The sequence below is a fragment of the Marmota marmota genome, unplaced genomic scaffold (genome assembly GCF_001458135.2).
Source record: "Marmota marmota marmota unplaced genomic scaffold, marMar, whole genome shotgun sequence".
NCBI lineage: Eukaryota > Metazoa > Chordata > Mammalia > Rodentia > Sciuridae > Marmota > Marmota marmota.
The window spans coordinates 28,023,134-28,050,954 of NW_026000019.1; the positions used below are offsets into that span (position 1 = coordinate 28,023,134).

General features: G+C 41.0%; 1 protein-coding gene across 1 annotated transcript in view; it reads left to right on the plus strand.

Moving 5' to 3' along the window:
- The window catches only part of Slamf1 (signaling lymphocytic activation molecule family member 1), a 37,524-nt gene extending 10,645 nt beyond the window's left edge, over window positions 1–26,879 (plus strand). The window contains exons 3-7 of the mRNA XM_015491998.2: window positions 196–483; window positions 11,103–11,201; window positions 15,605–15,678; window positions 24,369–24,449; window positions 26,154–26,879. Coding sequence (XP_015347484.1) covers window positions 196–483; window positions 11,103–11,201; window positions 15,605–15,678; window positions 24,369–24,449; window positions 26,154–26,204 — 593 coding nt within the window. The 3' untranslated portion in view covers window positions 26,205–26,879. The remainder of the gene's footprint in view (window positions 1–195; window positions 484–11,102; window positions 11,202–15,604; window positions 15,679–24,368; window positions 24,450–26,153) is intronic.
- Window positions 26,880–27,821: the final 942 nt, after the last annotated feature.

Genomic DNA, 27,821 nt, shown 5'->3' on the forward strand with positions numbered 1-27,821 from the left:
CATTCTTCTCCACTCTATCTCAAGAGAGATAATACAAAATAATCATTGCCACGAGAGATAAATCATACTGAAGTCCCATCAGAGAGGGTGAGAAACATGTCATTTAGCTATACTTTGTTTTAACAAAAATGTCAAGAGAGAATTCCAAGGATTTCATTTCAGTGATGGCTCCCTTCTTCCTCCTCCACCTGACAGAGCAGGTCTCCACTCCAGAAATTAAAGTGTTAAACTCAACTCAAGAGAAAGACAATGGGACATGCAGCTTGATACTCTCCTGCACAGTGGAGAAGGGGGACCACGTGACTTACACCTGGAATGAGGAGGGCACCCACCTGCTGAGCTCAGCCAACAGCTCCCACCTCCTGTACCTTACCCTTGGTCCGCAGCATGCTGACAATGTCTACCTCTGCACTGCAAGCAACCCTGTCAGCAACAGCTCCCAGGCCTTCAGTCCAGGGCATAGGTGCGGTTTCAAGTCCTCGGGTGAGTACGCTGGTGGCAGCCAGGGTGCCACATTAATGAATGTGGGCTCAGTCCCTAACTGGGCCAGTTACAACAGGACTTTATATTTTCTTTATAGCTTGCAAATTCTCCGCTGTGCATTCAGTGAACATGCTGCCATGTTAACCAGGGTGACATTATTACCACAGTTGAGGAAACCAATGAGAAAAGATGAAGCCAGACACAGAACCCCGGTCTCCCATGTGAAATCCTTTCTCTCTGCCTCCTGTCCTGGGTTCAACCTACAAGGATGGTTTAGGGAATGTAAGGTGGCAGGTCCAAATCCCAAGCCCATGTCCTACTAATGATGGGACAGTTCTACACCATCAATAAGTGTTTATTGATCACCTATGCTATAGAAAAGTGGGAATAGATACATGATCTCTATTCTTTAGCAATGCATTGTCAAGATCAAATATGAAACATTTGCTCAAATAATGAAACACAGTATACATTAGAAGGCCTCATTTTATGGAAAGAATGAAGACTCTCACAGCAGGTTAGAAGGCCATGGGAATCAGAAAAAAAGTGGGACTAACTAAGGTCTGGAATGTGAAATTTGGGAACTATCAATAAATTGCATAGCATTATATTATTGGCAAAACACTTTCATCTGATTAATCTTCTTAGGCCCTTACAATAACCGGGGCAGATGGGTGCTTGAAGATCATAGCATTTAAGTACCCACCTCAAGTTTCTTCAACCTGTAGATAGTGGAGTTAGCACCTAAACCTAGATCTTTTGATGGATCTTTTTGTAGAAAAAAAGAATTATTTTGGAAGAAAGAACTAATTAAGTGTACCTAACCCCTTAGGAGCAGGATAGAACTCTTGTCACTTTCCACTAAAGATCCTGCATCCCTGCCTCAGGCAGATTCAGGGACAGAAGGAACAGAGTACTGCTCTGTGAGGCATAGCTTACCCCTGACATTCTCTCCTCTGCATTCACTGGGGGGAAACAAGAGTCATTCTAAGGAGACACCTGCCCACAACAGACTTGCTGTCTATGCAGAGGTCTTTCCCAGATGACCAGTGATGGGGAAAAGGGAAATCTAGTTACTTATGCCCTCAACATAGCACTTCCTACAACAGAGACTCCCCTCGAGCATTCTTAGATGAATTACTGGGGAAAGAATTGCTGCTGTCTGGTATGCACCTGAGAGTTCTTTGGTGAACCCAGTACAGTGAACGTTGCCTCTCCCAGCCATTTCATGACAGGTGTCAATCATCTGTCCACCTGTTAGATGTGTCTGACTGTTTGCATACAAATCATATTCAGAGGCTATTCTCCCAGCCCAGATCTCTCTCCCTTATTACGGTCATTCAGAACACACTTGCAGGACTAAGCACAGAGTTGCATAGTGGGAACTTTGTAGGGCATGTTTCCAGAGGGCCCCCATCTGATGCTGTCCTTCCTGCTTACAAGGGTAAATCATTCAACCTCCCTTAGAATTCTTCATCTATAAATAATAACTACTAACCGGTCTTAACTGCTTACTATTTTTACAGCAATCAGATAATATAGGTAGTATAACTATGTTCACTTCACAGACCAAAACTTAAAAGGTTAAGTGAGATCACACACAAAAGTGAAGGACCGGGGTGGTCTGATCCTGGAGTCCTCACAGTTATTAGTGGAAGAGAGAATGCACTTAAAATGCCATATATGCCATAATTAAAAGGTATTTTTGGTTGTGAGGGAGAAGTAGCCATTACCCCAGCATAGGCCTCTCTGGTTATAATAGTCTAATGAAAGACAAAACACCCCACCCTCCCCAAAATGGGGGAGAACTCTTTTCATGCTTCTCACTGTGGTTTAACAATGATTTAACCAAGTTAGCCAGACATGGTAGCACCACCTGTAATCCAAGCTACTGGGGGTCTCAAGTTAAAGTCTAGCCTGGACAACTTTGCAAGACCCTGTCTCAGAATAAAAAAAAAAGAAAAGAAAAGGCTGAGGATGTAGCTCAGTGTTAGAGAGCCCCTGGGTTCAATCCCTAATATTGAAAAAACAAACAAACAAAATGGTGAACTGGTGAGGTTCCATCCAGAGGTGATAGTCTATGATTCAGTGTGTCCACAAGAACTATTAATAAAGGGTTATTAATAAAGGGTTGCCAAAGTGTCTTGGTTTGCTGGGGCTGCCAAAGCAAAGGGCCACAAATTGGATGGTTGAAAATATTGAAATTTACTGTCTCATGGTTCTGGAGGCTAGAAGTTCAAGATCATGGTGTAGGCAGGTGTGATTCTTCTGAGGCCTCTGGTCTCGGCTTGCAGAAGGTCGCCTTCTCACCCTGTTCACACATGGTCTTTCCTTTGTGCCTGTGCATCCTGGTGTCTCTGCGTATTCAGATTTCCTCTCAAAAGGACTCTAGTCAAATTAGACCAGAGCCCACACTAACGACCTCATTGAAACTTAATCACCTCTGTAAAAACCTTATCCTCAAATACAGTCACATTCTGAATTACTGTTCAGAATTACTGCTTCCACATATGAGATGGGTGGGGTGAGAAGCACAATCGAACCCACAACATCACCTTAATGGACTTATCTTTTTAACTTGATTATCTCTGTAAAGACCTTGTCTCCAAAGAAAGTCACATTCTAAGGACTGCAACATATGAATGTGAGGGTAACACAATTCAACCCATAAAACAAGTAGTTATCCTCCCCACCCCCCATCCCCCAGAGACAGGGCATCGCAGTACACCACATCCAAACCAGGTCACACAGCTGGTTTGCCATATGCTCTTCCCATCACACCAAGTTGCCTACATTACTGAAAACGGTTTTATTGGTACACTAAATTGTGTCTGCAAAGGAATAGTACTCATTTTTAAAACACTGTGTTTAGTTTAACAAAACTTTTCTTGAGGTTTTAGTATGTCCCAACATTGTGCAAGGTGCTGAGCACACAAAGATTAAAAGACACGATCCTTATCTTTAAGGAAGGAGGTAGTTCTCTAAACAAATAATTATCCTAGGTTATATTATATGATAATTGCAAAACAGAAACATGTTCCAGGCAACAAAGAGGAGGAAAGGGAAAACATCATCTCAAGGGATCAGAGAACACAAAAGAGACAAAAATGGGTATTGAGGAATAAAAAAATTAACCATGCTGTCAAAAGAGACTCCAGGCAGGGGGAAAGCAGATACATCAAGGACTTGTTGTATATTACCCTGTAGGTGATAGGTTCTAATAGCGTTTTAGATGGAGGAGTAGCCATCAGTTTTGAATTTCAAAGATAAAATTCAGTGGAATAGACTGGGGTAAAAAAAGAGGCAGAAGAAAAAGGAACTAGTTATGGGTGGGGGAGGGAGACATTATCGCAGTCATCCATCACAAGAGAATCAGGCCCCGGCCAAAACAGTGACTGTCGGTTTAACAAATACTTTTTCATAGTGTATTCAAGGGGAAAATCTAGCTTTGGGATTAAATGGTGGTGGGGTTTGTGGGTTTATTAGAGGTTGCCATCTAATAATTAAGATCCTGACTCTAAGACATTTTCTACTTTCATTAATGAAAAACTCAAAAGTTGTTCATGGTGCCATGAGACCAAATGGGACTTGATGTCAGCACTGTCTTTTGACAGGATTCAGTTAAACTAAACCATGCAAGAACATGTTTGTGTCTTGAAAAAATATTAAAGTGACATTTATCCATGATCTTAGTTATACATTCAACCACCCTGTTCCAATTCACTGCTTTAGTGAGTGACTTTAATGTCTATTATAATGAGGCATCTTTATTGCAAAAATCCAAATCCTTGGGTGCTACAAGATCCTTTGTCAAGGTCATGTGAAGCACATTGAGGTGGCTCAACAGTAGACAGTGTGTGACTTGCTGCTGTCCTTAATTTCCATGTTTTGAAATAGTTCTATCTGTGCTAGGATGGTTGATATAAAACCCTAAACAAATCAACTAAAAGGGAATGTCCCCAGATGTTCATCTTGAAAGGGAGAACTTTTTTAGGAGGTTAGCAAAATTGCTGGCTTAGCAAATCTGATTAACTCAGTGGAAAAAAAGAGAGACACTTGCCAGTGAGCTTTACAGGGTCCCCCTTTAAGCCATTTCTTCAAACATGGAGCTCCTTTTTGTATGTGTGTGTGTGTGTGTGTGTGTGTGTGTACGTACTGAGGATTGAACCCAGGGGTGCTTAACCACTGAGCCACATCCCCAGCCCTTTTTAAAATATTTTATTAGAGATAGTGTCTGGCTGAGTTGCTAAGTGCCTCCTCCCTAAATTGCTGAGACTGACTTTGGGAGAAATGTCCCTGTGGGCACCACTACCCTGTACACAATCTGGGTAAGATAGGCAGGTGTGAAGGATTTTTCCAGAAGGCGTGGATTCTGCAAAAATGTTTACTTGGATGGTCCTGGACCTTAAATTTGCTTATAGTTCATGAGGACCCTTTCTCCACCCCCGATTCTAAGTGGAAACAGACACCAACAAGAAGGCACCTCTTGAAGATAGTTGACTTCTTCAAGGAGATGGGTTCCATGTTGGCAGCCCTGTTGACAGAACCACATGAAAGGCAGGAAAGAGATCCGGTACTCTCAGACCGTTACGTGAGCATCTCGGCATCTCTGAGGTGAACTAGATTTGTTTCTCAGATTCTTTTTTTTTGTTTTCTTATCTTCCTTTAAAAATACGGTTTGGGTACTTGAGAAGAAAGAAAAGCTTTTGTGTTTCTGTGGCAACAGACTTTGAGAGATTTTTTTTTAAAAAAAAAGGGGGGCCTCTGGCCTTCTCCTTGGAGGTGTGGCTGTCGACCAGCTCATCTCATGGAAACCACAGCCCAGGGAGAAAGGATCACAGGATGGAGACCCACACAAAGTACCCTTCATAAATAGCACAAGAGTTCTCAGCCAGCCTGCTCAGCTGCTTCTAAAAGGTTCCAGAGGAAAAGCCCCAAACTTCTGGTTCAAGAATGTTCATGTACTCAGATGAGGTGGTGCACACCTGGAATCCCAGCTACTTGGAGGTTGAAGCAAGAGGATTGCAAGTTCAAGATCAGTCTGGGCAACTCAGCAAGTCCCTACACAACTTAGCAAGACACTGCCTCAAAACAAAAAAGTGTAGCTCAGTGGTAGAGCATGCTGGGGTTCAACCCCCATTACCAAAAAAAAAAAGAATGTCCATGTAGTATTTCCTTCTGAAAGATGGTAGGATTGTGGACCCAAAGACAACTTTTATCTGATTTCTGAGAATCACCATTCTGAGTGTCCTTATTATATTACTGAACACAAAGAGAGAAAGCCGGGGCTTTGGGGACCATGAGTGGCATATTGAGAACACAGACATACACTTTCCTCCTGGCTCCATTATTTTTAAATTATAAAGCATATGCCACAGTAGGCCATGGCTCCTTCCCTTCAACTCTAGCCTTGGGAAATTTAGAAGGTGACTCTGCATTCCTTCTAATACCTTCTTACTTACTCATTAATTGGAACTGGGGATTGAACCCAGGGGCACTTTACCACTGAGCTACATCCCTAGCCCCACTCCCTTTTTAATTTTGAGACAAGTTTGCCCTAAATTGCTAACGTTGACCTTGAATTTGGAATCTGCATCAGCCATCCTTGTTACTGGAATTGCAGGTGTGTGCTGCTGTACCTGGCAACCTTCTTATATTTAGCACTCTGATAATTCTTAACAAAAGGTTACATTAGTCTTTTTCCAGATTCATTCATATGACCTTTAATATAAATTAAGTCCATCTAGTGCACATAGAACGGTCCCTGTCCTATATTGTATCAGATGGAATTAGAAATGCAAATAAAGAACGAAGTACTGAGTCCACTTTTATGAAATTTCAATGTCAGTGGGATTTCTATACTTCATCTGATTGATTTTTTTTTTGGTGGTGGGGGGGGTACTTGGGATTGAACCCATGGTGTTGTTTTTTTGTTTTTTGTTTTTTTCCCCACTGAGCTACATCCCCAGCCCTGTTTATGTTTTTTTATTTTTAAGACAGGGTCTCATTAAATTTCTTAGGGCCTCATTAAGTTACTGAGGCAGACCTCGAACTTTTGATCCTCCTGCCTTAGCCTCCTGAATTGCTGGGATTACAGGCACGTACCACTGTTCAGGCCCAGACTGAAAAATCTTATCCTAAAGAAACCACTACTAGAGTTGCTCTTTGGAAGGTAACATTATTCGTTTAGGATACTACTCTAATAAATACTAGGAAGTAGAATATGAGAACACCAAGAAATCCAGGTGAATGTTGGAGGCTCTGTAGGAAAAAAAGGGGAGGATATTGCTCATTCAGAAATAGGAACAGAAAGCAAAGCTCTGAGCTCATCAGATGGTAAAAGCATTCTGGTTCACATTAGAATCTGCTCCCTGTGATACTTCAACTCTTCAGTAGAGAATTTAAACCCACAAAATTTCTGAGGTAGGGTTTTTTGGTTTTGCTTTTGTTTGGTGTGGAAACTGATGTAGGGACTGAACATTGCACCCAAGCCTGCACAGAGCAGAACAAGTGGAGCTATAGGAGCAAAGACTTAGAGGATCATGAAGAAATGGCTCTCAGAAACTGTGGGCAGCTGATCTCAACAAGCTAGAAAAGCAGCATTTTGCCACACTTGTGGCTTTTTCTAGGAGCATAGAGTCCCTGACATTTAGCTTCCATATCAATATCATAATTAGAGAATAGCACCAAGTGGATGGGCACCAAGTGCAGAAACACTTTGGCCTGTTATTCAGGTAGGGAAACTAAGTCATAAGCAATGGATGAGATGGAACTGAGGTATTTGTACATCAGTGAGGAGACTCCTTTGGACTTGAGATCAAACCTATCTCTCCACCCTTCCAATCAACCAACAGGAATTTACTGAGGACTTGTTATGATTTTGTTTTGTTTGTATATGTGTATATTTGTTTTGTTGGCAGAACCCAGGGGTACTGTACCCTTGAGATACATCTCCCAGCCCTTTTAATTGTTTGTTTTGAGACAGGGTCTCACTAAATTGCCCAGGCCTGTCTCATACTCCCAAGTATCTCTATCCATCTCTCCCTCCCCCACCCTCTCTTTCTCTTTTTGGTACTAGGGATTGAACCCAGGGGCACTTAGCCACTGGGCCACAACCCCAGCCCTTTTTGTATTTTATTTTGAGACAATCACACTAAATTGCTGAAACTAGCTTTGAACTTGGGATCCTCCTGCCTCAGCCTCTTGAGCTGCTGGGATTACAGGTATGAGCCACTGCACCTTGCCTGAGTCTCTTGATTACAGGTACATATATACCACTGTGCCTGGTTTTGAGGACTTATTTTGTACCAGTACTGAGAAAATTGCAAAAGACATACTGTATAAGAGTTGGTCTCTGGCCTCTAAGAACCGAACAGCTAGTTAGGGAATTGATGATTACAGAAGTAGTTGATATTTAATTAACCAGGTGATGGATTCCAGGTATCACTCGGCATATTCCACGCATCACTGTCCTGATTCATCAGAACAATTCTGCAAACTGAATATCATTATTATCATTTTACACATGAGAAAACTAAGGCCCCAGAGGCTAGAATGGCTTACGTGAGGCACAGAGCTATGAAGTGGTACACAAAGAATTTGAGTCCATCTGTCCGGCTCCAAATGCCATCACGGAAAGGGGTCTCCATGGCAAAGATAATATTGCCAAAGCACAGATGCTGAAGGAGCCCAGTGCAGAGGGAAGAATGAAGAGGACAGGGTGGCCAGGGAAGGAGATACAGAGGACGTAAGCGTGATCTGAGCTTTGAGGCTGGGCAGGCATGGTGGACAAGCAAGGTGCTTCAGGAAGGAGAACTATGGAGTGCAGTATGGGATCAGGAGTGGGTGCCTGTTAGATGGAGGATGGTGAAGGGATAGATTGACTTTAGGCTCAAGAGTACTCCCAAGCATCAGAGCCTACCACCGCTTTTCTAGTGGGGATCCCATCCCCAGAGACTAACTCAAAATCTACAAAATCTGCAGCTCTCATCTCACCCCGTTTGGCCACCAACTTTTTCTGGGGCTCTAGGTACACTAGTCTGAGTCGGTTTCCCTGACATAAAATGGGCGAAACACACACAGTATGTACTTCTTTCAGTTTTGTTTTTAAAAACCTATGGTTCTGTAACTTAAATGCCCAAATATATTCATATTTATATCCAAAGACTGGAGGAAAAACTAGTTGATGAACTATCTTTCAAGAACATGGTCAGATCATCTTTCAGACATGGCTTTGCTGCCAGAGGCTGATCTTTTTTTTTTTTTTTTTGGTCATAGGACAAAAGTAGCAGATTGATTTTGGATCAATGAGATCCTGGAAAAGACAGAGAGGGCTAGAGGGCTGGTATTTTCATGTCTTCAGAGCCTGGCAATGTGTCTATTACTGTCGGTCTGTGTGTGGAGGAGGGTGGGGGGCAGAACTGAGAGCAGGAGACCCCGGGGGACAGCAGAAAGGCTGACCTGGCGGGCAATCCTTAGAAGCATCACCTTGTAGGTTGTTCTTGGGTTTTGATCTCAAGTGAAATTTAGGAGAAATATTAACTTTTAAAACATTATAAGTGATTCAGGGGTTGGTTTTCAAATTAACTGCTATTTTGGAAGTTCCCAAAATACATACAATAGAAAAAGAAAGAGGAAATAGTCTCAGAATAGTAAGTGCTACTATAACAATTTGCTAGGTCAGTTCTATGGGCTGATGAAAGAAGCTTGGGCCGCTGGCTCTGCTTCTTATCTTAGTACTGGGGAGGTTTCTCCGTGGGTCCCTGGTGTGGACAGCGTAAGCCCTGAACCAAGGATACCCTCTCTCTGACACATACACACCTCCCAGCACTGAGGGTTCTCAGTCACCATAAACCAGTCAGAGTGGCTTTTCAGAGTGGAACAGCTCACAGGATACCTACGGCCTCAGCAGTGATTCCAAATTTCATGCTTTACACAAAAATCAGAAGACTTCTTAGAATTTTCTGTTTACCCCTAAACTTTTTGATCAAATCATATGACTGTTGAAGTTGGTATTTGGCAGGGTTCAAATATGTTGAATTTGGGGAAGAGAATCTGTAACCGAGTTTTTCACCAGCCAGTTCAATGAGATACCTTGAGATGACTTGAGATATGAAAAGACCAGGAAGAAAAGAATCTTTTCAAACCCAGAAGGAAAGTTCTTGGTAGCTATTGGCTGGAGGCCCTATTAGATCTTGGTGCGATGCCTGTTTATCAATTCAATGAGCTCTCCGTCTATATTTGGCCAGTCCTGTAAACATCTGAATTGTGTATGTAATGACTCAGTTCCTTTGTAACCTACCTCTTCCTTCCTTTCTGTGTCTTCCCAACAAATCCCTCACAGGTTCAACAAAAAGCAGGCTTGTTCCACAATCATCCTTAAAAGTCACCCTTATCCATTCACATTAACACCTCGTGTTTGTGCTATTCAGAAGTTTAGTGCTATTACATGGAAGCATATTGCTTTAGGTCGACCCCACTGTTCATCACCCTGGTGTAACTCTCTGTCTTTAGCATGCAGCTGTACTTCTACTCCTAGACCAAGTTCTAATTCTTGAGGTTCTCCATGCCTGCTTCCCTATCCGTAAAATGGGAATAATGAGAGTATCCACGTCCTAATATTATTGTGATATTTAAATACATCAGTACACAAATGCACACAAGCACAAACATCTAACCAATTGTATGCACTTAATAATTGCCTAATATTACTGAACTGTATGTCTTATCTACTGGGGCAGGAGGTCTCATCCACTAGTTTCCAAAGTGTTGCTCCTTTGGTAAAGTGGCTAATGGAGAGAAAGTTATAAAGCTGACTCTCTGATTTGGGGCCTGGCTGAGCCTGGCTAATTTTAAACATGACAGTAAGTGAGAGGAAAAACGACATGCTTTTCTTCTAGTTCAGGTCTGGTGAGTTCAACATAGTTATTTGCATTAAAGGACAATAATAGTACTATTGTGTTTATTTTTTAAAAAGAAGAGCAGATTTTTTTTTTCTCCCAGTGTCTCATGAGAATGGTGTGAGGGCATGCGGATAGCATGCAGAACGAGCAAGTTCTTTTTGACCCAAAATGGATATGGGACCCATTAGAAATTTAAAAATAGAAATGGGGCAGAGATAAAGATACATTTCATTTTAGACATGTGGTAGTTGAAGAGGAAATAAAGCATTTTAATAGAAAAATAATCTATGGAAATTAGGAATATGAAAGTCAAGTATAGTGAATGAAGTTAGGGTAAGAAAACAAGGAAATTTTCAGTGATCTAAAGCTGACCTTTAAAATCTAGTAAACAAAGCAGGGTATGTAGCAACCCCTGTAATCCCAGCGAGGCTGCAGGATCACACGTTTGAGGCCAATCTCAGCAACCTAGCAAGGCCAAAAGAGCAACTTAGTGAGACTCTGTCTCAAAATAATAAATAGTAGTTCAGTGACAAAATGCCCATGAGTTCAATATCAGGAAAAACAAACCACCACCACCAACAACAAAAAACGCATAAATGAATAACTCCTCTTGGAGAGGAGGTAGGAACAGAACAGGAAGCCCAGTCTTCCCACTTGGTCGTAGGATGTTTTTAAGCTTGCAATGCTTTTGAGATGGCCCTTTTGAATTTTTTTCAGAATCAAGACAATGGGGACTGTATGCTGGACTGTTGCTAGGGGGCATCGTGGGTGTCATCATGACTATTGAAGTGGTAATCCTACTGTGGAGAAGAAGAGGTAGGTGTCTGGACAATAGAGAGATTCTTACTAGACCCTTAGGTAAGCAGAGGACCTCTCCCCACAAGCCTAGACTTGCTCTCACCACTGCAGCGTTCTATGTGGAGCCACTTTTGAAAAATACTAAATAAACATCTCCTGGGACCTTGCTCAATTCAATTGAATTCAACATGTCTTGATCCTCCATACCAACCTCTGGGAATAATAGAGAAAAGAGCCAGAGGTGTGTAATGTGGGAAACATTATGCAATTTCAATTTAGTGGAGATATGCCCAGCATGCTGAAGGGGTCCAGAAGAGAGGCTTAACAGAATTCATTAGGGAGGAGAATTCAGAGAATTCTTGGATCTCCTACAAAATTTTTCCCAGGATAAACCATGTGCAGTGGCTCACACCTGTAATTCCAGTGACTTGGGAGGCTGAGGCAGGAAGATCGCCAGTCTGGGCCAATTATCCAGGTCCTGTCTCAAAAAATAGAATTTAAAAAATTAAAATTAAAAAAAAAAACTATAAAAGACTGGAGATGTAGCTCAGTGGTACAGTGCCTTTGAGTTCAATCCCCAGTACCAAAAAAAAAAAATTTCCCAGGATAGACTGAAACCAGTAAGGCTCGATTATTTTTCTGTAGTTTAAGTGTTAACAGGTATTCTCTCCTGGCCACTCCTGCAAATTATCTTATGACTTAATATCTCAGAGCAGTGTGCTTCCCTAGGCCACACTGTCACCGACCCACACTAGAACCAGAATATCCTGCCCTGAGACCAGGACAAATGTCCTGACTGGCCCTCCCGGGCTCATATCACCAATGCAGCCAGGGATGGATCCCATTCTCAAGCAGATCAATGTTATCCACATCACAATCTTCTTAGAAAAGCCCTTACCTCAGCAATCTGATGTTGGTTTTGCTTATATAAAAAAAAATCTAGATCACAGCACATCTGCCTACTTTTTCTCATTTCCTCCATCTAAGACTTGGCTGGGGAGGCAATGGGGGAGGAGGAGTGGGTGATTCAGATAGAAATTCTGTTGAGAACCTAAGGTACGGGGGTGGGGCAACCACATGTGGCTTCTATTATAAGGAAACAGTGAGATACTAGGGATGAGAAAACCGAGATGAACTCACCCACATTAACCTAATTAGCAAAGGTGCTGGGATTCAGACCCCTGCTTTACCCAACTACATTCTACTCATCACATGCTTGAGCTCCGAAGAAAACAGTGCTTCCCAGCCCACCACATCTCTGCCAACCAACACACCCATCCTCATCTCCAGTCACTATTTATTCCTTGTAAACACAAAAGTCAGCTTCAAACTGGTGTCCAAACCTACATTTAGTTGCTATACCCTCCACAAAACTGCAGCTTCTCATAGTATCATCTAATGGCAGCTTCTAATGGTATCGTCTCCAGAATGCAGCCTAATTCTGAAGAGGGTCAAACAGACTCTCTGGTAATTTCACCTCCAGGAAAATACACTGGCTACCAACATAGGCTTTGGCTTTAGACAAACTTACATTCAAATGTGGACTTTGCTACCGATGAGCCGTGTAGCCAAGCCAATGACTCATTGCTTATCTGCAAAATGGGGTTAATGTTATGTACTTCATGGTATTGTGGTGTTGATTGTTAAGTTAATATGCAGGAAATAAACAAACACCGTGGCCTCCAAGAGTGATACATACATATATACATACACACACACACACACACACACACAAATCTCTTGATGTAGGTGAGTTAAAACATTAGTGTTTAAGTTCCATTGCCATCTGAGGGCTGCATCGGAAGAATCTAAAAGTAGTACTTAGAGGGCTGGGGATGTAGCTCAGTGGTAGAGCACTTGCCTAGCATATATGAGGCCCTGGGTTCTATTCCCAGCAATGCACACACACACACACACACACACACACAATTGATACTTATAGCAAGTTTAAAATACTTGAAGTCATGGTAACATAGGACACTTTTCTGCTTCAGGTAGAGCTGAAAAGGACATTTCACTGTTTGGGTAAGGGAAGACACCCATTGAGATGACATCAGTTTGTGCAATGTGTCACATAGCTAATGACTAGAATAAGATGCCCTAATTCTAAGATCAAGACCTCTTTCATTAGACCCTAAGACCTTGCTGGCTTTGAGCCCAAGTTGAACTGGCTCCTGAAAACCTGCTCTTGCACTGGGATGCGGGGGGGGGGGAATCAGAGACTAAATTATACTGAGCCCATGGTGGGTTTGTTTTTTGTTGTTGTTGTTTTTTTTTGGTTTTGGGGGGTTTTTTTTTTGAGTCAGCTGCTCTTTTTTTCACCTGTTTGACCATTTAGGACTGAATTCTCCAATTCAAAATTTCATCCTGAGCTGACCTAAAGATTGGAAGTCCGTGAGGACTGGAATCTTCTCTACTCGTATCCCCTAGGAGACAGCACTTAGGACAGTGCTAGGCAGCCGTACCTAACTTTGCAAACACTCATGTATTCGAACCAAAAGGATACATTTCACAGATCTGCCTTGCATCCATCCCTCTACTACCTCCAACTGCTTCTGGTCACCCCCCAGCATTACCCTCTATTTCACTCTCTTGTTCTCTGACAACAGTGAAGTTGGAGCCATGCCATGCCCATACACACACAGGAAAATCATGCACTGACTTCTTTTGAATTCCTTGAAATTTCTCTGGGGCTGCCCACCATTTCCTTCCCCAAATTCACACCATCATGTAGCACATTCCACCACATTCACAACATACACACTGGGACTTCCCCTCTCAGATAAAAGTGGACCTCTTCTCTGAGCCAATCTCTCAGAAACATGCTTAAGAGGATAAATTCATCAGTGTTAAAAATATGTTTACCCGAAAGAGTATGATTTCCTCCGGGCCAAGCCCCTTTATTCCTCTGCCTGGATTTTATAATACTACCCTAAAAGTCCTCTGTGCTTCAGTCTGTTAGTTTCCCACCATTCTCAGTTCTGCCTGATATATGCAAAAGATAAGCAACGTTCAAACGAATAAGGACAGGCACAGTGGCACACGCCTATGATCCCAGTAACTCAGGAGGCTGAGGCCGGAGGATCACAGATTCAAAGCCAGCCTGGGAAACTTAGCAAGACTCAGTCTCAAAAGAAAAAAATTTAAAGGTCTGAGATGTAGTTCAGTAGCACAACATTCCAGGATACTGAAAACATTTTTAAGAGGTTAAGTTATAGAGAAAATATGTGTGACACCATTTGTGTAAATCGAACAAACAAAAACCTATATAAATATAGCAAATGTCCAGAACTACACTGTTCAATAGTCACATGTAGCTAGTAATATTTATTTATTATTTATTTTTGAGACAGGGGCTCCCTATGTTGCCCAGACTGGTCTGGACCAAACTCAGGCTCAAGCAATCAGCCTGCCACCTCACGACGAGTTAATCTAATTTGACTTAAACAAGATATAAAATAGAGTTTTCCAGTTGCATTAGTCACATTTCAAGTGCTCAGTTGCCACTTAGGGCTACTACCTGTATTAGACTGTGCAATTCTGGAACATTTCCATCATCACAGAAAGTACTATATTGCACAGAGCTGGTCTAAAAGGGCATACATCAAACTTTTAAAAGTGGTTACTTCTGGGAATGAAACTGGGTTGATTAGGGAGAGGGACTTTACTTTTTACATTATACAATTTCTGTGTAATTTAATGTTTTGTAATGAGAGTGGATTACTCATAATTTTAAAAGAAAACTTCCTAAATGGGTTAAAAAGTAACATTTAAAAGTGATTAATTTACAGAGAATCTAGGTCCTGAGCAAACTTTCCAGATGGAGAGAGTAGAATGACTGTACAATTATATTTTCCAAATAGTCCCAGGTAGACCATCCTTCTATAGTGTCACCCTTCACATCCACGCATGCACCCTCCACATACACACATCCTCCAGAAATATGTCAGCAAGCTGTGAGTGAAGCAGCATCTACCAGCTGGAGGAAACTAAAGAGGTATAAATAAACCTGCCCTGACATCAAAGAACTTAGAATCCTATTAGAAGAGCAGATAGGCCCATAAATGATAGACATTATAATAATTGAATGACACACCAATGAGAACTCTACTGAACACTTATTGGGCATTTACTGTGTGCTGGGCCCTGTTCTAAGAACTTTACAAGAATATTTCATAATTACCACAATAGGCCCCATGAGGCAGGTATTTCAAATTTCATTTTTCAGGTAGGGAAAGAGGCCTAGAGAGATCAAGTAACGACCCCAGCATCCTATGACACATGTTCAGGGGCTTGGGACTCGGTACCTTGTTCTTATGGTAGCCCAGGGAAAGGTGAGTTTCATTGGGAAGTAAAGACCAGACAGTTCTGAGCAGGGCTGGGGACTGGGGAAATAACCACTCTGGTTTCTTTTCCCCCAGGTAACAAAAACCAATACCAACCAGCCGCGGAAGAAAAAAGCCTTACTATCTACGCCCAAGTCCAGAAAGCAGGTGTAAGTTCTCTACTTTCCTTGGGAGGGGCCTGCCCCATGTTTCCCACAGGATTCCTGGCCAGTCCACCTTGCATGTCTGACATTCATGGCTCTGCGTGGGTTAAACAGCAGATGAGATTAGGGAACGATAAGTCAAGAACCAGAGCTCTCCTGGAGGTCACTAAACCAGTGTCACATGGGGCTGTTTATTATTTGAAATAGTGGGAAACACTGGGTGATCTTCTGGTCATCTACTTCTTCCTAAGAAAAAAATGAGCAAGCTGTGAACATATGACATATGACTCCTTCCAACTCGGGCCTTCTAGGAGTGCAGAGTTAGTTCTATGGTACCAAACTCTCCTTCTCTGGGGAAAAGGGTGCAGGTTTGAGAGGAGGAGAGGGGATGGTTTGGAAAGGCTATGGCGTGACATGTTGAACTGACCCAAGTTTAGGAAGACAGCAAAAGGGATAGGGAAGGGAGGATCTCGAGGATTCTGGTTAAGAGGGTGGTTGAAGTAGAAGATGCTGTGAAGATTGGAGATGGAAGAAAGCAAAACTGGCAGTGTGATCACAGGTCTAAGAAGAAAATGATGGGGAAATTGAGACATGATGGAATTTGGGGAGCAGACACCACTGGATATAAGAGGGAGGGAGGCTGCAAGGACTGTGGTCAAATGTGGAGCCATTGTCATTTTTCAGACATGAAATCAATTCTAGGTGATTTATAAGCCAAAAGCAGGACATTTGGGGGTGTGGGGGTGGGCAAATTCTGGAGTAAAGTATATGAAGATAAAGACAATTTTGATTAGTACTTTGGAAAACTGCATCAGATGACAGTAAATTCCTTTTTGAAGATCAGGAGACAGATTCTTGGACAGAGCTCTTATTTCTGCTATGTCCTAGTGCTCTGGAGGCTTTATTACACTTGCTGAAAACAAATCTCCGTTTAAACATAAGCAAGTCCCAAGAGTAACCACCTTATCTCTTGCATTTGCACGTGTGGGTCACCAGGTCCATCCTCACCGTGGTGTTTTCCTAGCTACTACTTCCTATGCGATAGCTAGCATCCTTTTTGACTGTGAAGCATGCCATGCATACCAAAAAAAGGGTACAACACGTAAATGTCAGCTTTAGTGAGTGCCCTTAAATGTCCTCTTGACAGCTGGGAAAATAGGTCACCCCCATCTTGGTTTTCTTCATGAGGTTTTGGTTATTCTTTTCCTTTTATACTTTTATGTGTATTTTAGAATCAGAGACAGTTTCTTAAGTACTACAAAAAAAAAATCCTACTAGGATTGCATCGAATCCACCCACCTATTTGACCAGAAGTGGCATTTTTTTGCATTGGTCTGTTGTAAAACCACAACCCACATACCCAAAACAAGAAATAGAAAGAACATTGCCAGTACCTCTAGAAGACCTCCCTCTCTCTTGCCCCAAGATAACCACCATCCTGACTTCTAGAGATATGGTTTATTTTTTTTCTTTTTTAACTTTTACAAATAATCCTCGATTCTTTTTTCTTTCTTTCATTTGTTTTTTTTTGTTGTTGTTGTTGTTGTTTGTTTTTATTTGCTGGATATTCCCTTTAAACTAAGATATAATGCATTCATTTTCTTTGCTGTATAGACTATCAATGTCTAAATGTAGTAAAGTTTTTTATCCAGTTGAATATTAATGAACAGTATTTGGCTTATCTAGAGTTGGAGGTCATTATGAAAACTGCAACTATGGACATTCATACACTTGTGTTCTGGTGGATATATGCTCATATTTTTTGTCAAGCATATATCTAAAATCAGAATTTCTGAATGATGGGCTATGCATTCCTCAAAATGACTAGAAAGACCCAATTAATCTTCAAAATAGGTGTATCAATTTACTTATCTATAAATGGATTTCAATTGCTGCACATGCTAAGAAAAATTAGAATCAGTTTCAAATTTTAGACATACTGTTGGATGTGTCTTCTTTGGTCTTATTTTGCATTTCTTTGATTAGTAAAGAAGTTAAACAACTTTTTATTGGCCATATGAAAAACTTTTTTTCTTAAAGTGGCTATTAAATCTCTTGCCCATTTACCTTTGTTTGTTTTAGGCTTTTTAAATGAATTAATATAGCTTGATTTTAATATTTTGGATATGAGCTCTTTGGAAGCTATACCAGTAGCATCTGTGACTTGCTTTTAAAATTTCTCAGAGGTACTATTGATAAAGAGAAGTTCTTAATTTCAGCATAGAACAATTTAGTAATCTCTTCCTTTAGAGTTAACACTTTCTGTGTCCAGAGAAATCTCTCTTGATTCTCAGGTAATGAAAAGATTCTTCTATCATCTCCCAAAATCTGTATGGCTTCTCTTTCACCTTTATATTTTTTATATACCTGAAAATGACTTTTGGAGTTTGGTATAAAAGGGGTCAAGTTTTATTCTTTTTCCATGTGAATATCTTACTGTTTACTGAAAAGATTGTCCTTGCCCCTCTGCTGAGTCATCTTTATCATAACTCAGGGTGATTCTACTTTATTTTTGGTACTGAGGATTGAACTCGGGGGCACTTGACCACTGAGCCACATCCCCAGCCCTATTTTGTATTTTATTTAGAGACAGGGTCTCACTGAATTGCTTAGTGCCTTGCATTTGCTGAGCTGGCTTTGAACTCTCAATCCTCCTGCCTCAGCCTCCCACTGGGATTAGAGGCATGAGCTGCCGCGTCCAGCTATGTGTAATTCTATTTTAAAGTGCTATCATCCTATTGATGTATTTGTATATACTTCTACCAGTGCTCTACCGTCTTCATTTTAGATGTATTATAAATTTTGACATCTGGTCAAAAGAATCTTCCCACTTGTTCTTTTTCTTGAAGAGTTCTTAGCCATTATTATATTTATTTCAAAAGCAGTTGTTAAACTCACCCTCTCCAGACCTTACTAGAATTTTAATTAGAATTGCATGGCGGGGAGGGGGGTTGTGGCTCAGCGGTGGAGCGCTCACCTAGCACAGGTGAGGCCCTGGGTTCGATCCTCAGCACCACATAAAAATAAATAAATAAAATAAAGATATTGTGTCCAACTACAACTAAAAAATAAATATTTTTAAAAAAGAATTGCATAGACCCATTTGAGGATGAACTACATCTTTATTGTAATGAGTCTTTTAATTCACAAAAATTGACAGTTCCTTCCTTTCTTTAATTTTCTTAAATGATGTTTTATAGTTTTCTGAGTAAGGGAACTTTACGTCCTTAATAATTTATTACTTGGCATTTGATGTTTTGGGATACTTTCATCCATGCTCTCTCTTTTTCAAAAGGCTTAGTTTCTAGTAATTTATTATCGACATATAAAAGTACAATCGTTTTTTTTTTTTGAGTTTCATATCACTTCTTTTTTTTTTAATTTTTATTGTTGGTTGTTCAAAACATTACATAGTTCTTGATATATCCTATTTCACGCTTTGATTCAAGTGGGTTATGAACTCCCATTTTTACCCCGTATACAGATTACAATCGTTCTTTTCACATTTACCTTATATCTCACATTGCTAAACCCATTGGTAAGTTCTAGTCATTTGTCTATAGATGTTTCGGTTTTCTCTGTAAAATACTGCATCATCTGTAAAGTTAGTCTGATTTGTTCATTTACAAATCAGAGAACTTCTCTTCCTTTCTCTTGTCTTATTTTACTTGCTGAGATGTGCCACATGGTGGTGAATAGAAGTGGTAAGAGTGACATCCTTGTGTGGTTCCAAATTCAAAAAGAAAGTTTTGTTGGGTGCAGTGGTGCACACCTATAATCCTAGTGGCTTGGGAGGCTGAGGCAGGAGGATTGCAAGTTTAAAGCCAACCTCCGTAACTTAGCTTAGTCCCTAAGCAATTTAGCAAGACCCTGTCTCAAAACAAAAAATAAAAAAGACTGGGCATGTGGCTTAGTGGTTAAGCACCCCTGGGTTCAATCCCTGGTACGGGGGGGGGAGGACTTTCAATATCTCACAATTAAGATTTTTTCTGAGGTTTTCAGTAGTGGTTCTTTTACCACATTAGGAAGAGTGTGAGGGGCTGGGGCTATAGCTCAGTGGTAGAGTGCCTGTCTTGCACGTGTCAGGCGCTGGGCTCAATCCTCAGCACCACATAAAAACAAATAATAACATTTTTTTAAAAATTGAATAGTGGGGACTGGGGGTAAAGGTCCAGTGATACAGAGCATCTGCCTAGCAAGTGGGAGGCCCTGGGCTCAGCCCATCACTGAAAAACAAAACACAATAACAAACAAAAAAGGACTATTCTATTCTTGTTTCACTAAGACACTTGATGGCGAATTGATGTTGAATTTTATCAACACTCTCTGTGTCTGTTGAGATAATCTTACGGTTATTGTTGTTGATTTTCACTTATCTGATGTGACAGTGTACTAATTTGCAAAAGTCAAACCCACTTGTATGTAATTTTGTATAACCCTGAGGGTCTCCTTCCATTTCCATGCAATTTCCCTTCTCTCTCCCTTTCCCTCCCACCTCTCATCCCTGTTTAATGTTAATCTTCTTCTCATGCTCTTTGTCCCTACTCTGTTCTTAGTTACTCTCCTTATATCAAAGAAGACATTTGGCATTTGTTTTTTAATCTGTATACAGGGTAAAAATGGGAGTTCATAACCCACTTGAATCGAAGTGTGAAATATGATATATCAAGAATTATGTAATGTTTTGAACAACCAACAATAAAAATTTAAAAAAAAAGTCAAACCTACTTTGAATTCCTGGAATAGAAGCAATTTAGTCTAGTTCTTTTAAAATATTGCTGGATATTATAGGTTAGTACTCTGTTAACTTTTTTTTTTTTTCTGCTTACGTTTCTGAGTGAAATGGGCCTGTAAGTCTCCTTTCTTGTAATGCATTTATGAAGTGTCTGATATCAAGATAGTGCTAACCATGCAAAATGAGTTGGGGGGTATGTTAGTTTCCTGGGGGTGCCATACAAATCACCACAAACCTGATGGCTTAAAACAACAGAATATTCCCTAACAGCTCTGCAAGCCAGAAGTCTAAAATCAAGAGGACAAACTGGCGGGACCAAACGTGCGCTGAATGCTCTCTGGGACAAACCTCTTTACCTCTGTTGGCATCTGGCAGCCCCAGGCAGTGTCTGGAGTCTGTTGGGTTGGGGCTTCATTGATACAATTTCTACCCCCTTCTTCACATGACTTTTCCCTCTCTGTGCCTCTGGGTTTTCTCCTTTACCACCTTCAAAAGACCCACATCAGTAGATTTAGGACACATCCTAATCCAGCGTGACCTCATTTTGAAGTTCTTACCTTAATTACATTTGCTAGGACTTCTATTCCAAACAGAGTCACATTCCAAGACTCTGGGTGAACATGACTTTTTTTCTTTCAATTTTTTTTTTTTTTTTTGTAATCGTAGATGGACAGGATGGCTTTATTATATTTGTTTATTTTTATGTGGTGCTAAGGATTGAATTCAGTGCCTCACACAGGCTAGGCAAGCGCTCCACCACTGAGCCACAGCCCCAGCCTTGAACATATCTTTTCAGGGTCACAATTCAACTCACTACAGGGTATTTTTCATTTTAGTGATTCTCTGGAAATGTTTGGGTAGGACTGATCTTCTTTTTCTCCTTAAGTATTTAGTCGGATTTACTGGTGAAGGTCTCTGAGCCTGGCATTTCTTTAGTGGAGGACTTTAAAAGTTATACTTTTATTATTCCATTCTCTCCTCTATTACATTAGCAATTAAATAATATTTTTTCTGTTATTTTAGTGGCTACATTAGAAATTATAAATGCATCCCTATTATTACTGAAGTTTAATATTTACTCCCTTTATATTATTTTAATTTCATATATTTTAAACACACAAGACATGATTTTTGAGACATAATTATTGTTGTTTTGTATGTTAATATGTGCTTAGAATTACCCACATCCTTATGTTTCCTGTGTTTATATTTTCAATGTTTATTTTATCATTATAAAGGATATAACATAGACAATTACTCAACATTAACATTTATTTTGTTCTTATTTGTAATTGCTTTACAATATCCTTACAAAAATACAATTGCATGGAAAATTATTTAGTCAGTGTTTACTATCTGCTGGGAACTCTCCTAGGACTTATCAGGGCGACTGTCTTAAGTAATTACTTCCAGGAGACACCTAAGAATATGTGGAAATAATGCCCCTGAGGTTGTTTGATTTGATGCCCCCCGGAGATGAGCGAATCAGTGACCCGAACGTAAGACATTGAGTTACAAAAATGTTCTAGTATGTTTAAAATAACTTCCTGTGCCTAGATAAAATTACCAAAGGGAAATCTAACAATAGTTCCAATAGGGCTGTGGGTGATTTTTCAAATGCATCTTCCTTCTTTCTAAAACTTCCTAATTAAATGTTAAACGCATTTACCTCCTCTTTTCTGCTGTTAATTATTACTAACTTCACAGACAGGAAGACAGTCAGGGTTACTTCTATGGATAAAGGTCACTAAATAAATTGTTTTTCATTTTCTCTTCATCCACCTCAAAGCTTCCAGAAATTCTTCCTTAAATTCAAATTTTCTCTTAAATGTACTAAGAATTATATAGAAACTTGAAAGCCATCTATATGACCATCTACTTTCTGCTTGAATCATATTCCACAAACATTACTTCCAAAGTGTTGGCCAGCTCCATTGGGATTAAAGAGAGTCTGAATAAGCAGAGTCAGAGTCACCTGGAAACTTACCAGAACCGCAGAGTCTCAGGCCTCTAAGCCAGATCCTCTGAAATAGAACCAACCTTCTAACAAGATCCCAAGGTAATTCATATGCACAGAGCAAGTGTGGGAAGCTCTGATCTAGCCCCTGCCTAAGCACTTGCAGCAATAAGGAATGCACTGCCTTCCAAGACTCACCATCCCACATCTGAGCATCTTTTACTATTAGAAAATATTCTTTATATTGGACCAAAATATTTCCTCCAAACCTGAGGGACTCTACTGACAAACCTAATTCCTCCACATGGTGATCCATCAAATATGTGTAGGAAAGATCATGTCCCCCTTGAGTCTTCTTTCCTCCAGTAAACCCTTCCAGTTTCTTCACTCTCCCCCTAGATGGCAAGATTCCAAGTTCTCTCCCATTCAACACATGCTATGGCTTCAAGTCTTGCTCTATATTCAAAGAAAGTTGGAGCAGCATTGGACCATCACCAGGGTCCCCAAAATGTGCTGAGTAATGACTTCCCTACCAAAAGTTATGCCATTCCCATCTCACAGGGGTAGGATCTCAATTTATCCCTACACTGACTTGTCCTGGCATTGTGGATTTTATTTTATTGATTGATTTATCTGTTGCTACATTATAGCCATACCAGTAGTGGGATTCATTGTCACATATTTGCATATGCCCATAACATAATTTGGTCAATTTCATTCCACTCAGGTATTATGGATTTTAATTCATTCAACATAATATCAGTGCAGTATAGTGGTGCATGCATCCTAGCAACTGGGGGGGGGGAGGCTGAAGGAAGAGGGTTGCAAGTTTGAGGCCAGTCTCAGGAACTTATCAAGACCTGTCTCAATATAAAAACCAAAAGGGGTGGGATGTAGCTCTGTGGCAAAGTACCCCTGGGTTCAATCTTCACTACTGAAAAAAAAAATAATACCAACAAAGGCCAACTGAAGTTTTTGTTATTAGTTTGTTGTTATTGTTGTTGTTGTTGTTTTGTGTGTGTGTGTGTGTGTGTGTGTGTGATGTTCCCAGCACTGTTTTGTGGAGAATGCAAATAAACATAGGCTACTTCTCAAAGAACTTACAATCTGTTTGGGGAAATGACATATAAGTACATCAGTGTCTTAAATATAACATTCAGTTGCCAGAATGTGTGAATGAAACTTTTGAATACCTGAGGAATTTAAGTAAAGGATAGGTCGTTATAAGTTGAGGAAACCAAAGGAGAGTAGTGATAGAAAGAGAATGCTCTTAAAGACCTTGGTAGGCCTGGTGTGGTGGTCTTGGCCTGTTAATCTCAGCGACTTGGGAGGCTGAGGCAGGAGGATTGCAAGTTAGAGGCCAGCTTCAGCAACTTAGTGAGACTCGTTTTCAAAATAAAAAAAGAAATGGACTGAGGGTATAACTCAGCACCCCTGGGTTCAATTCCTAGTACCAAAAAAAAAAAAAGACCTTGGTAGGACTCCTGGTTTTGATACTACATGCATGTATTTATTAGGAAAGTACTTGATCTTTTTGCACTTTAGCTTCTTTATCAATATTTGGCATAGAAAGTGGTTGTGAGGCAAATGAGAAGACATACGTTAGGCTGAGGAATAAGGGGGACAGCAGTGTGGGGTAGAACAAGCTCTGCATGTGATGGCCTAATTCCTATTAAGAACTCATCCTCTTTGGCTGCCCCGTAAGAGCCACACCAATTTCAGTTCACTATGGGGGAGACTTTAAAAGACCATGGGTTATACTAAGGGAATGAGGATACCTTGGGAGGTTGTGAGCTCCATTATGTCACTTGGGGAGTTCAAGCAAAGCCTAGAGAACTGGGTTCCAAGGAAGTTGGGGAGAGAATTCCCACCTAGAAAGGAGGTTGGACCAAGTGACTCTAAGTTTTCAACTTGAAGTACTTGAATGTGGGCTTCTCTGTGGGGGGAGTGGCATGGGAACTGACTCTGCACCCAACTAATCTGCTTTCTTGGCTTCTTCTGCAGACTCTTCAGAAGAAACCTGACCCCCTGCCAGCTGAGGACCCCTGCACCACCATTTATGTGGCTGCCACAGAGCCAGTCCAGGTAAGAGAAGGCATCTCTCGGTGCCTTTCCGCTGCAGAGAGGGAACAGGTAGAGAGGGGAAGGGGCGGGAGCTGGTTTGGGTTTTGTTTTTCTGTGGTGATGAAATGGAACAGATCGGTGAGTCCTGAAATTGGAAGGTAGCCCACGGCAAGCAGTCAGCCAAGGGAGAGCTGTGACCTCCATTCTAGGGCTTCCATGAAACTCCTTGTGACATGAACTGTGACTTACTCCTTGCACTAGTGTTTCTCTGAGAGTTGTGTAAAGACCCCATCAGAGCTAGCACACTTGTTAAAAAATAAAGATTCCTGGGGCCTCCCACCTAGAACTCTGTTAAATCAGAACATCTATGGAGATGACCCAGGAACTTACACATTAAAAAAAAATAATAATAACCCCTAGGTGATTGTTGTGCGTACTTAAGTTTAGGGGTTGGAGTTTGGGTCCAAGAGTTCTCAACTCCGCCTGTAAAACAGAATCACCAGGGGAGCCTTGTAAAACTGCTCCTGCCTTCTGTTGAACTCTGATGTGGTAGCCCATGAATAGGCACATGTTAATCAAGAATGAAATTTCATTAAAAAACCTATCATCGTGGAAATGCTCATGCCTAGACACTGACTGCCCCCATTTAATCAGAGTATTTAGGGCTGGCGCTCTGCATAGGCTTTAGTAAAGCCTAGAATAGAACAGGACACGAAACTAACACGAGACTCACCTCCTCCACCCCCTTGCAAGGTGGGCATGGTTTGTGCTTGCTTCTGACAGGAGTCTCTCCTTCACTAGATGAACAGAAAGAAATCTTGGCTCCAGTTGGGCTCTACTAAAGTATTACAGGAGACAGAATGACAGAGGCACAAAGACACAAATATTTCTACATTTCTCTCTCTTCAAAGCTCTTCCTGCACATGCACCCGAACGTGCCCAGAGAGGTGCCCTGTTCCAAATAGATATTCCTCTTAAGATCTATTCTCAGTACACTGTCAAATCCAACAGGGAAGTAAAAATATAAATTTGATTTAAAAAGCTTTGAAAAAAAGAACGTAGTTTTTTTAATGAAAAATAAAGTATGTATATTTTATAGCAAAACCTCCTACATTGTCCCTTCCTTTCTCTTTCTTTCTGTGACTCTCCTTACCCTCTTGGGGGTTCTTTGCCCATAATCCTTTTCTCCCCTCCACCCTTCTCTCTTGCTGATACCATTTCTCCTATCACACTTTAGGTCTTGCTAGCCTTTAAAAAATAAAAAACTATATTTTTTAGTTGTTTCTGGACATTTATTTATTTATTTATGCTGAGAATTGAACCCAGTGCCTCACACATGGTAGGCAGGAGCTCTATCACTGAGCCACAACTGCTAGCCCTTTTTAAAGCTCACTAATTTAGAACTCTCTGGGCTTCTCCAAACTGTGCCCCATGCCTGCAAATGGTGTTCCTAATAAAGGAAGAGAAGAGAGCAGACGGAAAGGCAGGGCACTGAGCGCCTGTCCTCCGTTGACTGGGGAAAGGTCCCCCGGCTCTCTGATGACATGCTCATGCTTGGAAAGTGGGGCAGTGGTTCGGGGACCCAAGTGCTGCCTTCAGCAATGCCCTGTGGTAGACTCTGAGCAAATTGCTGTGCCCTGTGATCTCCTCCTCCCTTTTCTTTTTTCTAAGCAATGCTTCCAATCACCCCATCCCTCCACTCACAGCCTCCTTCTTTGCCCACAGGAACCAAATCCCATCACAGTCTATGCCAGTGTGACCCTTCCAGAGAGCTGACACCACAGACCCAGGGAAGAGACTTTCCGAAGGAAAATGGAAGTACCAAAGACAAAAACACTGAACTTGGCCCCGGGCCCTGAGACATTGTGCACATCTGTACAATGTTCGCATCAACGGTGTGGTGGTGTTTCTTCACCCATGCCTGTGAGTCGGGGATGGAGGTGGGACTTCCCAGGTGTTCAGCCTGCTCTGCAGCCAACTCGGACACAGAACTGAGAGCTACTTGATACAGTTTTCCCAGCTTTAGTGGAGAACGTGAGTCCAGACTTCCAGACTTCTCACTCTTCCACAGGATGGACACTAAAATCCAAAAACAGAAAGCCAGGACATCTAGTGCCTGTCTCAGATGGCCGACCAACAGCCCCAAAGTCTGGAAAAGTTTACATTTTGCTTGTTTGTCCTTTGTCCTGGGAACCGATCCAGATCACCTTCCAACCGGATCAAGGCTCTGCACCTGTTTCTCTCTCTGAAGAGTGAATTATCTTATACATAAAACACTCTAAGACTGCTCTATAAAAGAAGCTAAGAGATTTGATATTTTAGATGCAAAACCCAGGAGCTAAAAAAAAAAAAGTCAATAAACTGAAAGAAAGACTTTAAGGTCTTGGAGCTTTGAACGGTAGAATGGAAACCTTCTAAGGTTTTTAAAAGTATAGTTTTGCACAAACAACATTCCGTTGTTGTTGTTGTTGTTGTTGTTGTTGTTGTCGTTGTCACTGTTTTTAAGTGTTGAGTGTTTAGTGATTCTAATATAAAGTAACTTGAGATACTCAGAGGAACTTGTTTGTCCCAAGGAGATTTTTCACTTCCTAAAATGATTTTTTGTTTGTTTATTGCTACTAGGGATGGAATCCAGGAGCGATTTAACTGAGCTAACTGAGCTACATTCCCACCCCTTATTTATGTTTTGTTTTGAGATAGGGTCTTCCTACATTGCTTAGGACCTCACTAAGTTGCTGAGGCTAGCTTCAACCTTGCAATCCTCTTGCCTCAGCCTCTCAAGCTGCTGGGATCACAGGCATGCACCACCCTACCTGGCTCTACAATGATTTTTTTAATTGCTTTTATTTTTTAAATACATGCATGATAGCAGAATGCATCACAATTCTCATTACACATATGGAACACAATTTTTCATATCTCTGTATATAAAGTATGTTCACACCAATTCATGTCTTCATACATGTACTTTGGATAAGGATGTCCATCACATTCCACCACCATTGTCTAAAATGATTTTTAAATACATGGATTCCTTAGTTTCTGTTTACTCCCTTGAGTGACAAATTGGGAGCCTCAGCTAAGACTCTCTGCTGGTTCTGAACCCATTTACATCCCAGGCCTCATATGAAATTGGAGGTCAGAGTTACTACAGGGCACTTCTACTTCCTGAATACCTCTTTTCTTACTAAATTTACCTTCAAGTGGAGAATTAAATTATTTTGACCCAACAGTTTCAAATAACTGGATGCTCAATCACTTCGATTCCTGGCTGCAAACACAAAGAGCCTCTTTCAGTAAACTCCTGGTTTCTTCCTATTCTCTCCTTTTAGACAGGCCATCTTTCAAATTAAGGGCTTCTTTTTCTTATGGGTTCTTGTATGACCTTGTTGA